The sequence below is a fragment of the Tinamus guttatus genome, unplaced genomic scaffold (assembly GCF_059628265.1).
Source record: "Tinamus guttatus ecotype Peru unplaced genomic scaffold, ASM5962826v1 Tinamus_guttatus_pri_ptg000079l, whole genome shotgun sequence".
Taxonomy (NCBI): domain Eukaryota; kingdom Metazoa; phylum Chordata; class Aves; order Tinamiformes; family Tinamidae; genus Tinamus; species Tinamus guttatus.
In genome coordinates this window covers 3,139,950-3,153,636 of record NW_028288613.1, presented here as the reverse complement: position 1 = coordinate 3,153,636, position 13,687 = coordinate 3,139,950, and the positions used below count along the sequence as shown (strand labels likewise).

The window sequence follows — 13,687 nt, the reverse complement described above, 5'->3', positions numbered from 1 at the left end:
ATCTCAGATGGGAGCTAAGGAATTTCTTCCCACTGCCCCCCACCAATCCCAATCCTAACCCATTTATCAAAACTATTGCTTCCCACACCTACAGCCTGTTCTTCCTGAGTTGGCTTATAAATACAATTCACTGCATCAAACTCCCATGGCTAATATCATAAATTCTTGTCTCCCTACACTGGCAGAAGTACCAAAGCTTCCACCAAACATCTTTAAACTTCACTCCAATACAACTGCTGTTCCATGCTTATTATCTCTATCATCATCCAGAGAGAAATCCTCTTTGTGTAGCTCTCCTGCACCTCATGATTTTGGAGTTTTTCCTCCCTGCTTTTGCACTTTTCTCCTGAATTCCTCCTGTAGTCAAGTCAGTTACACTGAGAAGACCATCATTCAGCAAAATAATTCAAAAGGCATCACCATGTCCTAGAGTGCTCAAAAACTGGCAAATCCACAACAGGACTCTTAGCTCATCTGAGGATTGCATACACCAGGCAAAATTCTTTTGAAGATGCAGACACCTACTGTGGTACTCTGAGCAGTACTAAATTATTTTCTAAAAAAATAATCAAGGACCACTATATGCAGAGCTAGACCCTACAGACCTCAGATAAACAGATTTTAACCACAATTTGTGGCAGGGGAAGGGAATGAGGTGGTAAGAGAGGCCACCACATCCTGACCAGAGGAGCCACCTCCACAACAGTCCACCTCCCTTATAACCTGCAGGTGGGCTAGGACATTATCCCTGAGCCCAGGACATCCTTTCCAGCAGACGTTACCCTGCTCCATGCTGCAGGCCTCCTCAAACCTGCCTTTGCTCCCCCGAGATAGGAACAGTCACTTTTCTCTGCAAAGATGACTTACAACATAGGAGAAACCTGGGTCTGTTCTCCCAGCACAGATCCTGCTCCTCCTGCAGGTTTTGCAGTTCTGCCAGTTAACTTTGCACAGGGGAGAGAGTGAAAACAGACTCAGTCACCAAAGAAAAAAAAGACAGAGAGTACCAAAGGTAGAGCATCAAGTTCTGATGTAAACTCAAAATACAGTGAAACTAAAAATAGCAACACAAGATAAAGCAATGCAGCATTGGTGCTGAAGGGAACAGGGATGTCAAGAGTACAAATACAGAAAGGAAGAATCCTTTGCTAGAATAATTATCTACCTAAAACAGAACAATGTGGAATAAATATAGAAACCTTCTTGCCAAAAGGGCTTCTGCTCCCACACCAATGAGTAAGAGAGAAGAAACACAAGAAATTATAGTGTAAAAAGTAAAAACGTTCTTTTTTCTCAACTACAGAGATATTTTTCTGATTTATCTTTGATTGTATTGCATACAGATTTTCTTAATTAAGAGATGTTGTAGAAAGAGGCTAAGGCTGTGCATCCCCAACCTACATGGCTGAGAAGGTCTAGCAAAGCTAGTAGATTATTTGCTCTTATAGTGTGGCAAGACCCAACAAGAAATGAAAAGAGATTGCAAATGTACACTGTAAAGATCAAGGAGAAAAATAAACCCTAACTTCCAGGTCTTGCTTAGGGCAGCTGCTTACCCTATTTCTGGCACATAATTTTCACCCCACTTATATGGGCTGTGTTATAGAATAATTCCACAGATGCCAGCAGATGTCATATTTTTGGTATCTTTTGTACAATGTTAGCTAGGGTTGGTATCAGGGAAAGATGCAATAAAAATAAAAAGCCCTCCATTTTTCACAACCCCATTCATTGCATCAAACTACAGCCTCAAGCTGAATGAGAGTCTGCAGAAATCAAAGGGGATTTTTTTCCTTTCTCCATTTAATTTTCTCACACACAGTTTGCTTTCTTTCTTAGTGGGACTAAAATCAGGTGGTAAGGGATTCAGATATCTGGGAACAGAGGGTGAACTCCTACGTTTCAGGAGCACCACACATGGGTAAGCTGAGCATTAAAAACAAGCATTTGGTGCACACAACTTCTTGCAAAAGTGTTATTTCATAGTGCAATATTCTAATTCCGTAAAACAAGCCCAAATGCTCCAGAGTGCTTTCCATGTTTGAAAGGAGCAGGACCACAGGACCAGACTCATGGGCTTTATAGGACTATAGTGTTTCTCTTTTCAGTAAGGCAAGAAGAGAGCTGCCTATAATGAACAACCATCCTTCCTAAAAGCTGGACAACAACCAGGCTTTAACTCCATGGAGTCTTCCCACCATCCATGAATAGCACAACGAACTTTTATGTTTCAATCAAAACACACTACATGGTTTTTGGTTATGTAATAAAATAATAATACAGAAAAATATTAACTGTTAATTTTGAAATCATATTTTGGAATTTTACCTGTTTTGTAGTGATTGTCTATGCATTAGGCAATGTCAGAGATCACTCATTGATCATTAGTACAACAAACTACTCCAGTTAGATATCGGCAAAGAATTAGGAAACTTAATACAATCAAGTTCAACAAAGTCAGGTAAGAGGCATGTGAATTATGTTACTTCCTTTAACTCCTCTTCATGTGCAGTTAATGAATATAGATTCCCATCTTCAAGTTAGTACTGTATGCCACATATAAACACTTTGATTTTTATTGTTCCTCTGTTCATTTACTTAATTTAACATTGTATTTCTATTATTCCCCATTCTTGAAAAAAGAAACACAATACAATGTAAATTCCTTGGGCTTGAAAGGCTCAAATTACCAGGAGAAAAAAAAAAAAAAAAAAAAAAAAAAAAAAAAAAAAACACGCATGTACTTACGACCAGAGAGAATTTCTTCCTTGTGTGATAACTCCAGTGAATTTTGTTAGCCTTCGAGCGTCTACTTCAATCCACTGATACGGGTCATTTCTTCCTGCACACCAAGCACCATCATAAAAATCATTTTCATTAACACCTGCCTGAAAAGAAGGCAAAGCTGTCTTCATAAATCAGAACCACAAAACCAAAGGTCTTTCATGGGAAAAAGAAAAGAAAACATGAGGTCATTGTTCATTCCACTTTCTCTTTTTGCTCAAGCACATGTTCCAAGGCCCCCAAGACTGTCACACTCAACAGTTAGACTGAGCTACCAAAATATTTTTCTTATTCAAATAAAAACAAAACAACCAGAAAGCCTACTACTAACTCTCTTTAAAAGTTAACAACCTGAAATACGTGTTTAATGTATAGTTATAGACAAAACTTAAGTTCTAGGTAGTTCACCTTTGTCTGATGGCAACCTAATGGAATACCTATCCAGAAAGTTATCTACATGGTCTTCCGAGTTATGCAAGTTCTAAAAAGCAAACTCCAGTTCAATTAGAGAATGGTTAGATGTGGAATGACCTCTTTTTCACTGAAAGTAGCAGAGAACATAGGGTATACAAAAACTTTTTCCACCAATTCTTATACCTAGAATTACATAATGTTCATTACTAGAGACTTTCAGGCCTTACAGCAAATAAATATCACAGGATAAGACTTTAGGAATGTCCAGCTCCCAGATCTACTCTAACTTATGCCCACCTACACGTTGGTTTATACTGGCAATAAATAACAAAGTATTCTGGACTTTTTGAAAAATAGCTGCAAGGTCTTTTCAGCAAGATGTACTCTGAAAACAAATGAAGCAGCATTTAGAGAATTGTAGCATTTGAGGTCTGTGCATATTCATCCCACTACTAAAACCCAGGAAGTGTTTTGCACCAAGCTGGTTGAAAAGTCATCGAGAATGCACAGAAGCTTTTCCATATGGTCCTCAAAGCTACATGCAGTGTTATGGTATTTCTTCTGTATTTAACATGGGTTTATCATTGCCATCCAGGCAATTCTAAGAACAGGCATTCTTAAATGTTTCCCAGTGATAAGTAAAGAGCACAGAAAACTTTGTAGGCCTACATTTAAAACAAGCTCTTAAATTCTGGCATATAGTTATTGTTTCTTCACTGATATAACCTTAATTATTGTATATATAACAGAATAAATACCCAAGAACACTGTTGTTAAATTGTCTGAATCATCTCTTAGCATCCCACTGAGCAGTATTAGCAGAGATTATGCAGTCACAGCAGTGTCAGAAAGGCAGAAATTGATGTGTTTGTCTGCATCCATTTTTGCAGAGTTTCTACTTAAAGGGACTTTGAGGCAGACCTAAGCCACAAAAGATGCAGCTTGGACCCATTTCTTTGTCCAAGTCTAGATCCATCCAAAAGATGTCCAGCAAACTGAAGACATATATGCAATCCTAAAATTTCTTATTTTCTAATGTATCAAAGCCTAATAGTTTCAGGCACGCCATCTCAGTTTTACTGCCTCTGCCAGACTTAGATAAACTCAGTTGTCTCTACTAGCTCTGACATATAGGAAGTGAAGTTTGTGTACAAACTGAAATGTAAGATACAAAAGAAAATTCTATTTTACACCAGAACACAATTTTTTTCAAGGAGAACTGAACAATGGGAAAAGGAGAGAGAATATAAATATGATCACTGACCTGAGTTATAACCTTTTTTCAGGAAAAGGTTTCAAAGTATTTTAAAATAAGATGGGATTTGAAGTAGCCTTAGGGTTTAAAACTGGTGCTTGCCAGGAAGTATTAAGATCCACACAGCACCTTGAACCAGCACCGTACTAATCCCACTTGCACTGCTGAAATATCACCAATTTCAGTGGACCAAATACATCACTGATAGTGCTTCAGGTGGGATTTTTTTGGCTTAGGAGTCTCTCATTCAGAACAAGGGCATTATACATAAAGGCAAAACTCATCAGGGTGTCAGTCTGTCCTCTACGTTATAATGAAAAGAGAAATCAGGAGAAAAGGAAGAGTTTATTTAAAAAAAGAATAAAAACACCCACAAAATTACATATTTAAGTTTCCGTAGTTTCCGCTGGACTTGATTAGAAGCTTGGCACATGTTTAAGTCCTATAGTGAATATGGGGAGTCCAAAGGGTATGATTACAGTTATGCAAATCTTAAAAGAACGGTGCCAAAGTAAGAGCATAAATCTCCCTGTTCCTACTACTACTTCCTGATCCCTTTTTTACTTCAACTTTTCGTAAGCTAAAATATTTTTCACTAGGAATCTAGGAAGTAGTTGTGTATAACTATCACTGGATATTGCTTGAAAAACATCTTAATTAAAAAAAAATCTTAAAAAAAAAAAAAAATCTCAGATAATATCTCTGCCTCTCAAAGCCAGGATTCTGTCTCTCTTCACCACCATGACCATCACACGCCCCCTGCCCTACACCTTTTTTTTCCCCCCTCACCAGGAAAAAAAACCAAACAAACAAAAATTTAAATTAGGAATTTCCTTGATTGACACTTCAAAATGTTTTCTATAAAAACATTACAGATTTGAGCAAATATTAAATAACGTGTCACTAAAATATTTGGAAAATTCTAATCTTCCATATTGAATGATGAAAATCATGACATACAGAAGATGAAAAAGGATTTAAAAAAAAAAAAAAAAGAATGCATTTTAAAAACTGACTTTATCTTTCTAAGTAGAAGAGTGCAGGAGCTAACAAAAACTGGAAGCAAGGACTAAGTCTTAAGCAAACTTTCCCCCCCCCCCCCCTTTTCACTGAATTTTCAAGAACACCTCTAAATCTAACCATACTTAAATTTTCTCACATCTAAATGCAACATTTATTGTGCTTTTGAATACCTCAAATTCCAAACACCAGCTGCTGAAGATCACTAGCAAAGAAACAGTCCACTACCAAACTTCTCCAGAAATCTCTCTTGCCTTGCTATATAAAATGTGACCTTCTGTATATAGAAAAAGGATTTGCCCTCATCATTGTTCAATAAATTATCTATAAACTTAACTGTTGAAAACTGTGATTCAGGCAATACAGTGACTGTTTGTGCAATGCATACTTAGGCTCTTGGAAGCTAAAACGAAGCACACAAAAGCTTGTGATTCCTTTACAGATTATATGACTTCTGACCTTAATTCATACTTCTCTTCTGACTTAAAAGATTTGCAAGACAGAATAAGTCCTTAGTCACTGTTCAAAAAGCCTTCTTCTATAATGAAGAAACATTATAGCTCAAATGTATTCAAATGAAGATCAAAATTTCAGTCTTCTACAAGTCAGCAGCATCAAAAAATGCCAACAGCAAATGACTTAGGCATAAGTTCTTCTCAGTTCCCAAAGGATGACAACAAATATTATCCTGCTATAGGTAAAGAAAAAGGAGGGGATTCAATATATATATATATATTTTAAAAAAGAGACATTCACAAATGTAGCTTCTTGGTAAGTCAAATGAGAAGTTGCATGTGTCATCACATGCCCATCTAGACCAGCCCAGCCTCCTGTCCCAGCTGGAGCAGCTCCTCCACTTCAAACTAAGCTCCCCTTTGATATACCTACATATGGTTGCAAGGGTATATTTTTCAAATACTACTGAAATTCAGAAGTCCTGAAAAAAAATCAAGTGACAGAGAAGTGTAAGTGGTTTCAAGAATATAGAAAGGTTATCAATTCTAAGTCAATCCCAAGAAGTAGTAGAAAAAAAAAAACAAAGGAGAAAAGCCAAATGCAAGACTACTTTTAACATTTTCAGTCACAGTGGCAAATCTAAGTCATCAAGAGGCTTAAGAAATTACAGCATATAAATAAGTAGTAACATGGAAAGTTTTGCTTTGAGGATTACTAAAAATGTCTACTAGAGATAAAGACATAGGAGAGAAAAAATGCTGCATTCAAAGGGGAAAAATAAGTCAGGAAAAAAAGGAACAAAAAAAAAACAAACAAAAAATTGAAATCAAACATTGCTTATGCTAGGTACTCTTGAGTTATTCATATATAAACCTTGAAGAGCCATTGGGTGAGATTATATATATACACACATATATATGTACCAGAAAAGAATTAAAACAAAACAATTCACACAGGAAGGAAAATTTGTGTGGAATTAATACAGACTTTCATCTTGTTGTTGCTCTCTCAAACTTTATCATCCACAAGCATGACGTCATGAAAACTTTTGTTCCTAGGAACAAAAATGCTTTTTCTAAACAGAGATCTGAAACAAAGGAACAAAGAAGAAAGCAAAAACACTATTTTAATTGGCACTGGGACTAAAGGTCTTTTCATCCAAGACGTCTGCGCTGGACTCCGGCGCTGACACAAGACCTGGAGCGCTGCACAGGCAGAGAGACCTTCTGCTCTGTGTAAACAGAGAGAAAAGTTCTGCCAAAGACGTGGCACCAGCATCACTGCTGTGATCAGCAGTGCCCACACACTGCTGCAAACCAGTGCTGAGATGCAGCAAACGAACATGGGACAAGGTAAATAGAGGACTCCCTGTCCGCTTTAAGGCTACAGTAGGGCTAGATGGACACCTGGGCTGAACCAGTATGGTCATTCTTCTGTTTAAATGATCAAACATCAAACAATCAAAAAAAAAAAATAAACATCCCCACTGTTTCAGCAGAGGTTCTATCATCAGACTGAGCCTATCAGATCAGATTGAGTCTATCACCAGACTGAACTCAAGCCTAAAGGAGCAATTGCTCCATGGGTACCTCCTTCCAGCACCACCTACCATTACCCCAAACTGGGCATCATGCTGGTGGGAGTTCATGGTTCATAGTCCCTTTCTTTGTCCATTAATTAGCAATCCTCTTCAGTTAGAGGAAAAAAAAAATCTAATGGAGGGTTAATAAAAGTTTACTAGTTAACTAACCTAGTTTTGTGCATTTTTTGCTGTTGACTTAGTGATCGGTGTCTGGTATACAAGCTTGAGTTTCAAGTGTTCTGCTTTCTTGTGGAAAAGAAATATTTTTACCCTGGAAATAACCATAATTCAGAAAGTATCATGAATAAAGTAGCAAAAAGAAATACAAGACATAGAAATAGAAGTTGGCCCTGCAAGACACAAATCTTAATGATAAAATAAAAGCAATTAACCAGACAAAAAGTTGTATGCCAAAGGCTCCTAACATGCAGCATTTTCTGTAGTATTATCATTGCTTTTGAAAAGTTGCCTTAGGATAATGCTTCATTTAAAACCACAGTTTCTATTAACCACTGTCATTAACTACAAGCAAAAAACAATAAAAAAGAAGCAGCTTGCTCCATAAGCTTCCTCAATCTTACAGTTAGCAGAGATGGGATGGTTTCCAACAGGTGAGAGGGATTTCTGTGTCACCTCACCTCTACCTTTACTTCTGCAGAGTGTTCTGTGAGGACTTGAATCCTCAGCATGTTAATTCAGGAGCACTTTCTAAACCAGGAAATAAGCCCCAAACTTTACAAGTAATCCATCAACCTTATTCACTGTTGTAATTCCAATGTTTCCCCTTCATTTGAATTACATGAGCTGACAAAGTAGTCAGAACCAATAACCATTCATTGGTTCTCCTTACAACAACACGTCCTTAAGCCATTCTACCACTTAGGAGGAGAATTGATGTTACCTGAATATTCAGCCTTCCTCTGTGGGCCCCAAGGCCATATCGCTTTGCGGTGGAAGCATGGAGCTGGAAGTCAGTAATTTTTAATGTTTCCAAACCAAGTGGAGGACAATCTGCAAAACAAAAGATTACAATTTATTAAATAAATAAACAAAAATAAAAAAGCATTTTTTTTTTCTTTTATATGGGCCAAGCTAGTTGGAGTCCTTGTGGGATAAATGAGTATTGAACCAATAAAGTCAAAGTGGCAGCACCTGATGTAAAATCAATGCTGATTTACACCAGCTGAAGAGCTGGCTTTTTGAGGTTCTTATAGTATAGTTGTTACTGCTTTCTATATGCTTTTGTTTTTTACAGATATGACCAGTATTTCCTGTCAAGTGCTTTCAGTACAAAGCGCCAATAAAATGGCGTTTTATTTGTCTCTCTTTTGGCTTTTTCTATTTCATCTCTTGTTTTGATTTTTTTCCCCTGTACTCGTTCCAAGCTACTGTATGAAGTTATGTTTCTAATTAAAATCTATTCTGGAAACTTCAATCACAGTCGCTCGCATTGCACAACAGCATCTGTTGCAGAGGGCCAGACTGCTGAGGCCGTGACGAAGCACAGACGGGGCCGTCCTGAACCAAGGGGGCACCTCTTTGAGCTCCAAATTGTGCAAAGCCTTGGACGAAGAGCAGCAGATGCCACTGCCTTCATAGCAAGCCAGTAATGCAGCAAACTGCAGCCTGGCTTTGGAAGATAAGACTTCAGAAAAGGCCGACTTCTTCAGTACTGGAAAAACATGACCCCAGTCCCCACAGAATTTGAGTCCCCTACAGCATATTTATCCTTAAAATGCCAGGGTGAGGGTGGGAAGATCAACTATCTGTGTTACATGGAACACAAACAGGAAGCAGAGAGGTGTTTTGAGGGCAGCTAAGCTGTACAGTAAAGGCAGCACCAGGTGGAATTGGAGAGTCTGCACAGGACAGAGGTAAAAAGCAGTACTTTATAGGTCTGGTGCTTTTTAGGGTAGACTTAGTTTTGCAGTGCCATGACCATAACGACTCTGCTTTTGGGGAGAGGCCAGATATTTTTTGCAACAGATCTCTATTGTGTACAGGAGGTCTGTTCTAATTAGCATGATGGGCTAGATGGGTCAGAAACAGGAGCTGAACATCGGTCACAAATCCTTGGCTGTATTTCTAGTGCCTTGGCCACCCTTACTTGCAATCCCTACACCATCCTAATTTGCTGCCTTGGTTGAAAGTCGTGATTGAGATCTCACTTGTGCCACAGTTGCTGGACAACTGTCAAAGTACTTTTCCCCTTGCTCTATAACCATATCCCAATTGCAAATATCTTTAATTGCTCATCAAAACTTTGTGACAGTGTGTGCTCTAGAGTCTCATCCTGGCCTTGGCCACCTTTCCCATACAGTTTTGTGTTACCGCACACTAACTGGCAGAACATGTATGCAATTTCATATGCTCATCCTTAGCTCATGGACAAAATCCCTCAGGAAAAATACTACATACTGCCAACTCATGCTGGTATTTCTTTGTTCATCCTTAGAAAAAAACTTGCAGAAACCCATGGCCAAAATTCTATGTTTTCATCAAAGGCTGTAAAGACAAATGCTAAATATTAATGTATTTTTTGAAGTACTACCCATGATCTTCACATTACACAAGAGACAAAATGTAGACAGTTCCTCCTTTAGAAGAGCTTCCAATCTAATTATCCAAAACGGAGAAGATACAGGATGCATAAGGAAAAAAAACAGAGATAGGAGCAGCTCAGAGGAGTTTTGTTTCACCAGCTGATTGTTTTAATCATATTCCCTTATACGTAAGTGTTTCATCTTTCATTGTACTCTGAGTAGAACAAGTCTTTGGCTCTGGGAGAGCTCTGCTGGGAGCACATTATATAGCTGGGAACTTCCTGCCTTCCTTTAACAAGCTCAGGCATCAAGTCATGCTTGGAGATGAGTCTCAGTGTGTAATCCAGCAAACTCTTTTGCACTTTAGGATATTTTCCTCTGCATACAGTCACTTACAAGGGCTACTTGGAAATACTAGCAAGTGCAGACACCAGGTTTGAGCTTAAAATAAAAGCAAGCTGCTGTTATGTACTCAGGACTTCATAAAACTTCATTTACCTCTATGTCTATGTGCCTCACCTAATAGAGGCTAGAAGGGCAATCTACAGGCACTGCTATAACTTAATAAAAACGTAGACAATTTTCCTCAAAGTGAATAGCCAGCTCCATCAGCAATGGTTCTGATGCAGCTTGGTCCCTTCCAAATCTCCGTCAGCAATGGTTCTGATGCAGCTTGGTCCCTTCCAAATTGCATTTCAAAGTCAGGTTTTCTGTTATTTAATAGGGAGCGGCAAACACTTGAGGAGCCACCTGATCCTGTTATTCCTCCCAGCACTCTTCTGTATGACTAACCCACACAATTTGTGTTGCATCTTCCTCAGCAGCGATATTAGGAGAATTTCTCTCCTCCGTACAGAGCTCTATTTTCATGAAGCCCACAGGAACACGCTCTTGGGGAGGCTGCTCGCTGCCTGTCAAACCTGCCTGAGTTATCCTTCAGGTTTAGGCATTGCTGGAGTGAGAGACGTACCCAGACACTACCAGCATGTATATAAGCCCCTTCCCCACAATAAATTCTTTGGAAAATCAAGCAAAAAAAATACACATCAGTTCACAGACAAGACTCAGACTTGGTTTCACCCAGATTGAAATATTATTAATTTATTATAAAGCTGTAACATCCTGGGATTGCCTGTGGATTTCAGGCAGTTTCTTAAATGGTAGCACAAGCTATTTACAGAATGAAAAAAAAATGGCCTGCATATATTTGTGTCTGTTATCCATGTTTCTACAGAAAGTGAAGTCTGATAATATCTCAAAAAAACATTTAAAAGCATCTCAGCTAAACATGCCTGACTGATCTTTACTTTTTTAAGTATGAATTATTTGTATTGTCTGTGAGTGCATTAGATTAATGAGCTAATATTACAAAATGCTCAATTTAATGAGAGCTTTCAGGGAAAGCAAGATTAGGCTCTAAGGGCAGGCATAAGGTGTCTGTGATATAGATACTTCTGATTAAAACTACAGGAGTAAGTTGATCTCTCTTACTGACCTCAAGTCCTACAGTATTTTAGGTGAAATCATTCAGATTTCACCTTCTTGGGGAATGAAAACTAAAATTCAGGTTATCATTTCTAGCCATAAATTTGAAGCTCTATCTTACCAACTTACCAAATCATTTTAAAACCTTCTTTTAATTTCATAAGAAAAATTAAGTATCTTGTTCCAGCACCTGTCTGAAAATCTATGCAAGATATTCCCTTCACAGTCAGCCTATCTCCAGAGATGTTCCCACATATGGGAGCACAAGACACCATTGACCTTTAGAGGTTTCTCTTCATGTAGGTCTTCACAGGGCTAATAATCTGGGACTCATCAAGTCTATTGTTTGCAGTAACAACAATACATGGAATTTGTGCTATATTTCACAAGAGAAGATCTTAGATTTAGCTTTTAACTGTAGTTACATCTTCCATAAATAGGCAAAATATTTCCTTGCTAACTCTTTAGCAAGATTATTTTTTAACATGTGCATATGAATTTCATCATCAATAATAGAATAAAACGAGAGATATATTATACCAAAACATCAAATACAAACTTCTGTCTTTAATGTTTAGAGAAGATGAAGACAAGCTTTCCAGTATAGCCCAGTCTGATTAACATCCACCTAAACTTGCCAGTTCACTATAGGAGAAAAAAATCCTGGATCATACTTGAAATTTGGTTTTAGAGAAATTATTTAGTGGGTTTTTTGTTGTTTTGTTTTGTGTTTTTTGTTTTTTGTTTTTTTCCTTTCTTCTTAACCTACTAGACATACCCAGGACAATTTAATTATTCTTAACAACTATAAAGGAAAAGGTACTGACTTATGGCATTCATAAAAACTGTACCTTTTAAAGGATTGTTTTAATATATTTTATGTAATTTTAGGAAAACTTCCATATAATAATGGAAATTGTCACACAGTCTATGAGACTGACTTCGTGATTTTTTATTCTCCATGCTAGTTTGGCAAATAAATCCACAAGCTGCAGAAACTGGGTAACATGAATAATCAGGCCAGTTCAAACCTTACGGATTTAACTGGAAATGATTTAACTATCCAATCATTTTTAATGGGTTAAAAAAGAAATTATACACATACAGAAAAATTAACTTCTTTGGATTTGAATGATGTTTAAATATATGCACTATGTACATAAAATCTTACCAATAAAACCTGTCAGTATCTAACTACACTACTTACCTTTTACAGCAGAAGACTAATAAACATTATAGCTACAGGTTCAGGGAAGAGGCTGAGATATGGAAATTTTTCTCTTCCTAGGCATGATTTCATGTGTGATTTTCAACAAAAAATAGCTATTCATTTTAGAAACAAGTTACTAATAAGTTGTCTGGATCGAATTCATTAATTCCAAGGCCTGAAAAGAGACAGGGCTTGGAATCAGATTTAATAAAATTTGTATCTTGCACACTGTTCTTGTGAAATTTCCATTTCAAAATAACTTTCCCATTAGCTATGTTAAAATGCCATATTTCAATGTCCAATATTCTCAATTATGCTTTTTCTAGCCAGATGGATGATTTTATCCCAGGAAGGGCCAGCGAGGCTTTTCTCATGCTTCACCATTAGCCATCACTCGTCCCTTGACACAGGGAGTGGGGAAACACTTCAGAATTACTTCAGAATTACTTCAAAATTACGTTAATTTTGAAATTAAATGTTTCAACCAGCTGCTTTGTATTTTAAGGTTTACCCGTAGCAGGGGACCAGCTGGAAGAGGTAGGAGCCAGCACCAAAGCTGCATGGCGCTGTGCTACACTCATGCCCCACCTTGCAAAAAGCTCAGGCTAACAAGAAAACAGCTTCTGCCAAGCCAATTTGGTCATCAGTATAAATATGCCCATATATTTGTTCTGCTGCAACTTTATCTGTTCTTTATCATGCAAGTTATTAGCAGGCATCCTTAGAAATGCGGATTAATGTCATCAGCAGAAGATATGGCAAAGAAAACACTCATGTTCATCTTTATTGCCTAAGTTATTCATTTATTTTACTTTCTTCTGCTGTAAATAAAGATTGTCAGATAAGCACTGGTTGTCTTTATAGCTCTTTTATCTAATAAGAATGCATTTAGAAAATCTTTGTTGTTCTTTTGGGCAGCACAGCAACCTAATATTTTA

General features: G+C 37.5%; 1 protein-coding gene across 1 annotated transcript in view; it reads right to left on the bottom strand.

The window, feature by feature from the left end:
* The window catches only part of CPXM2 (carboxypeptidase X, M14 family member 2), a 65,630-nt gene that overhangs the window by 36,193 nt on the left and 15,750 nt on the right, over nt 1–13,687 (bottom strand). The window contains exons 2-3 of the mRNA XM_010223485.2: nt 8,413–8,522; nt 2,749–2,888 (exon numbers count right to left, since the gene is read on the bottom strand). Of these exons, the coding sequence (XP_010221787.2) occupies nt 2,749–2,888; nt 8,413–8,522 (250 nt within the window). The remainder of the gene's footprint in view (nt 1–2,748; nt 2,889–8,412; nt 8,523–13,687) is intronic.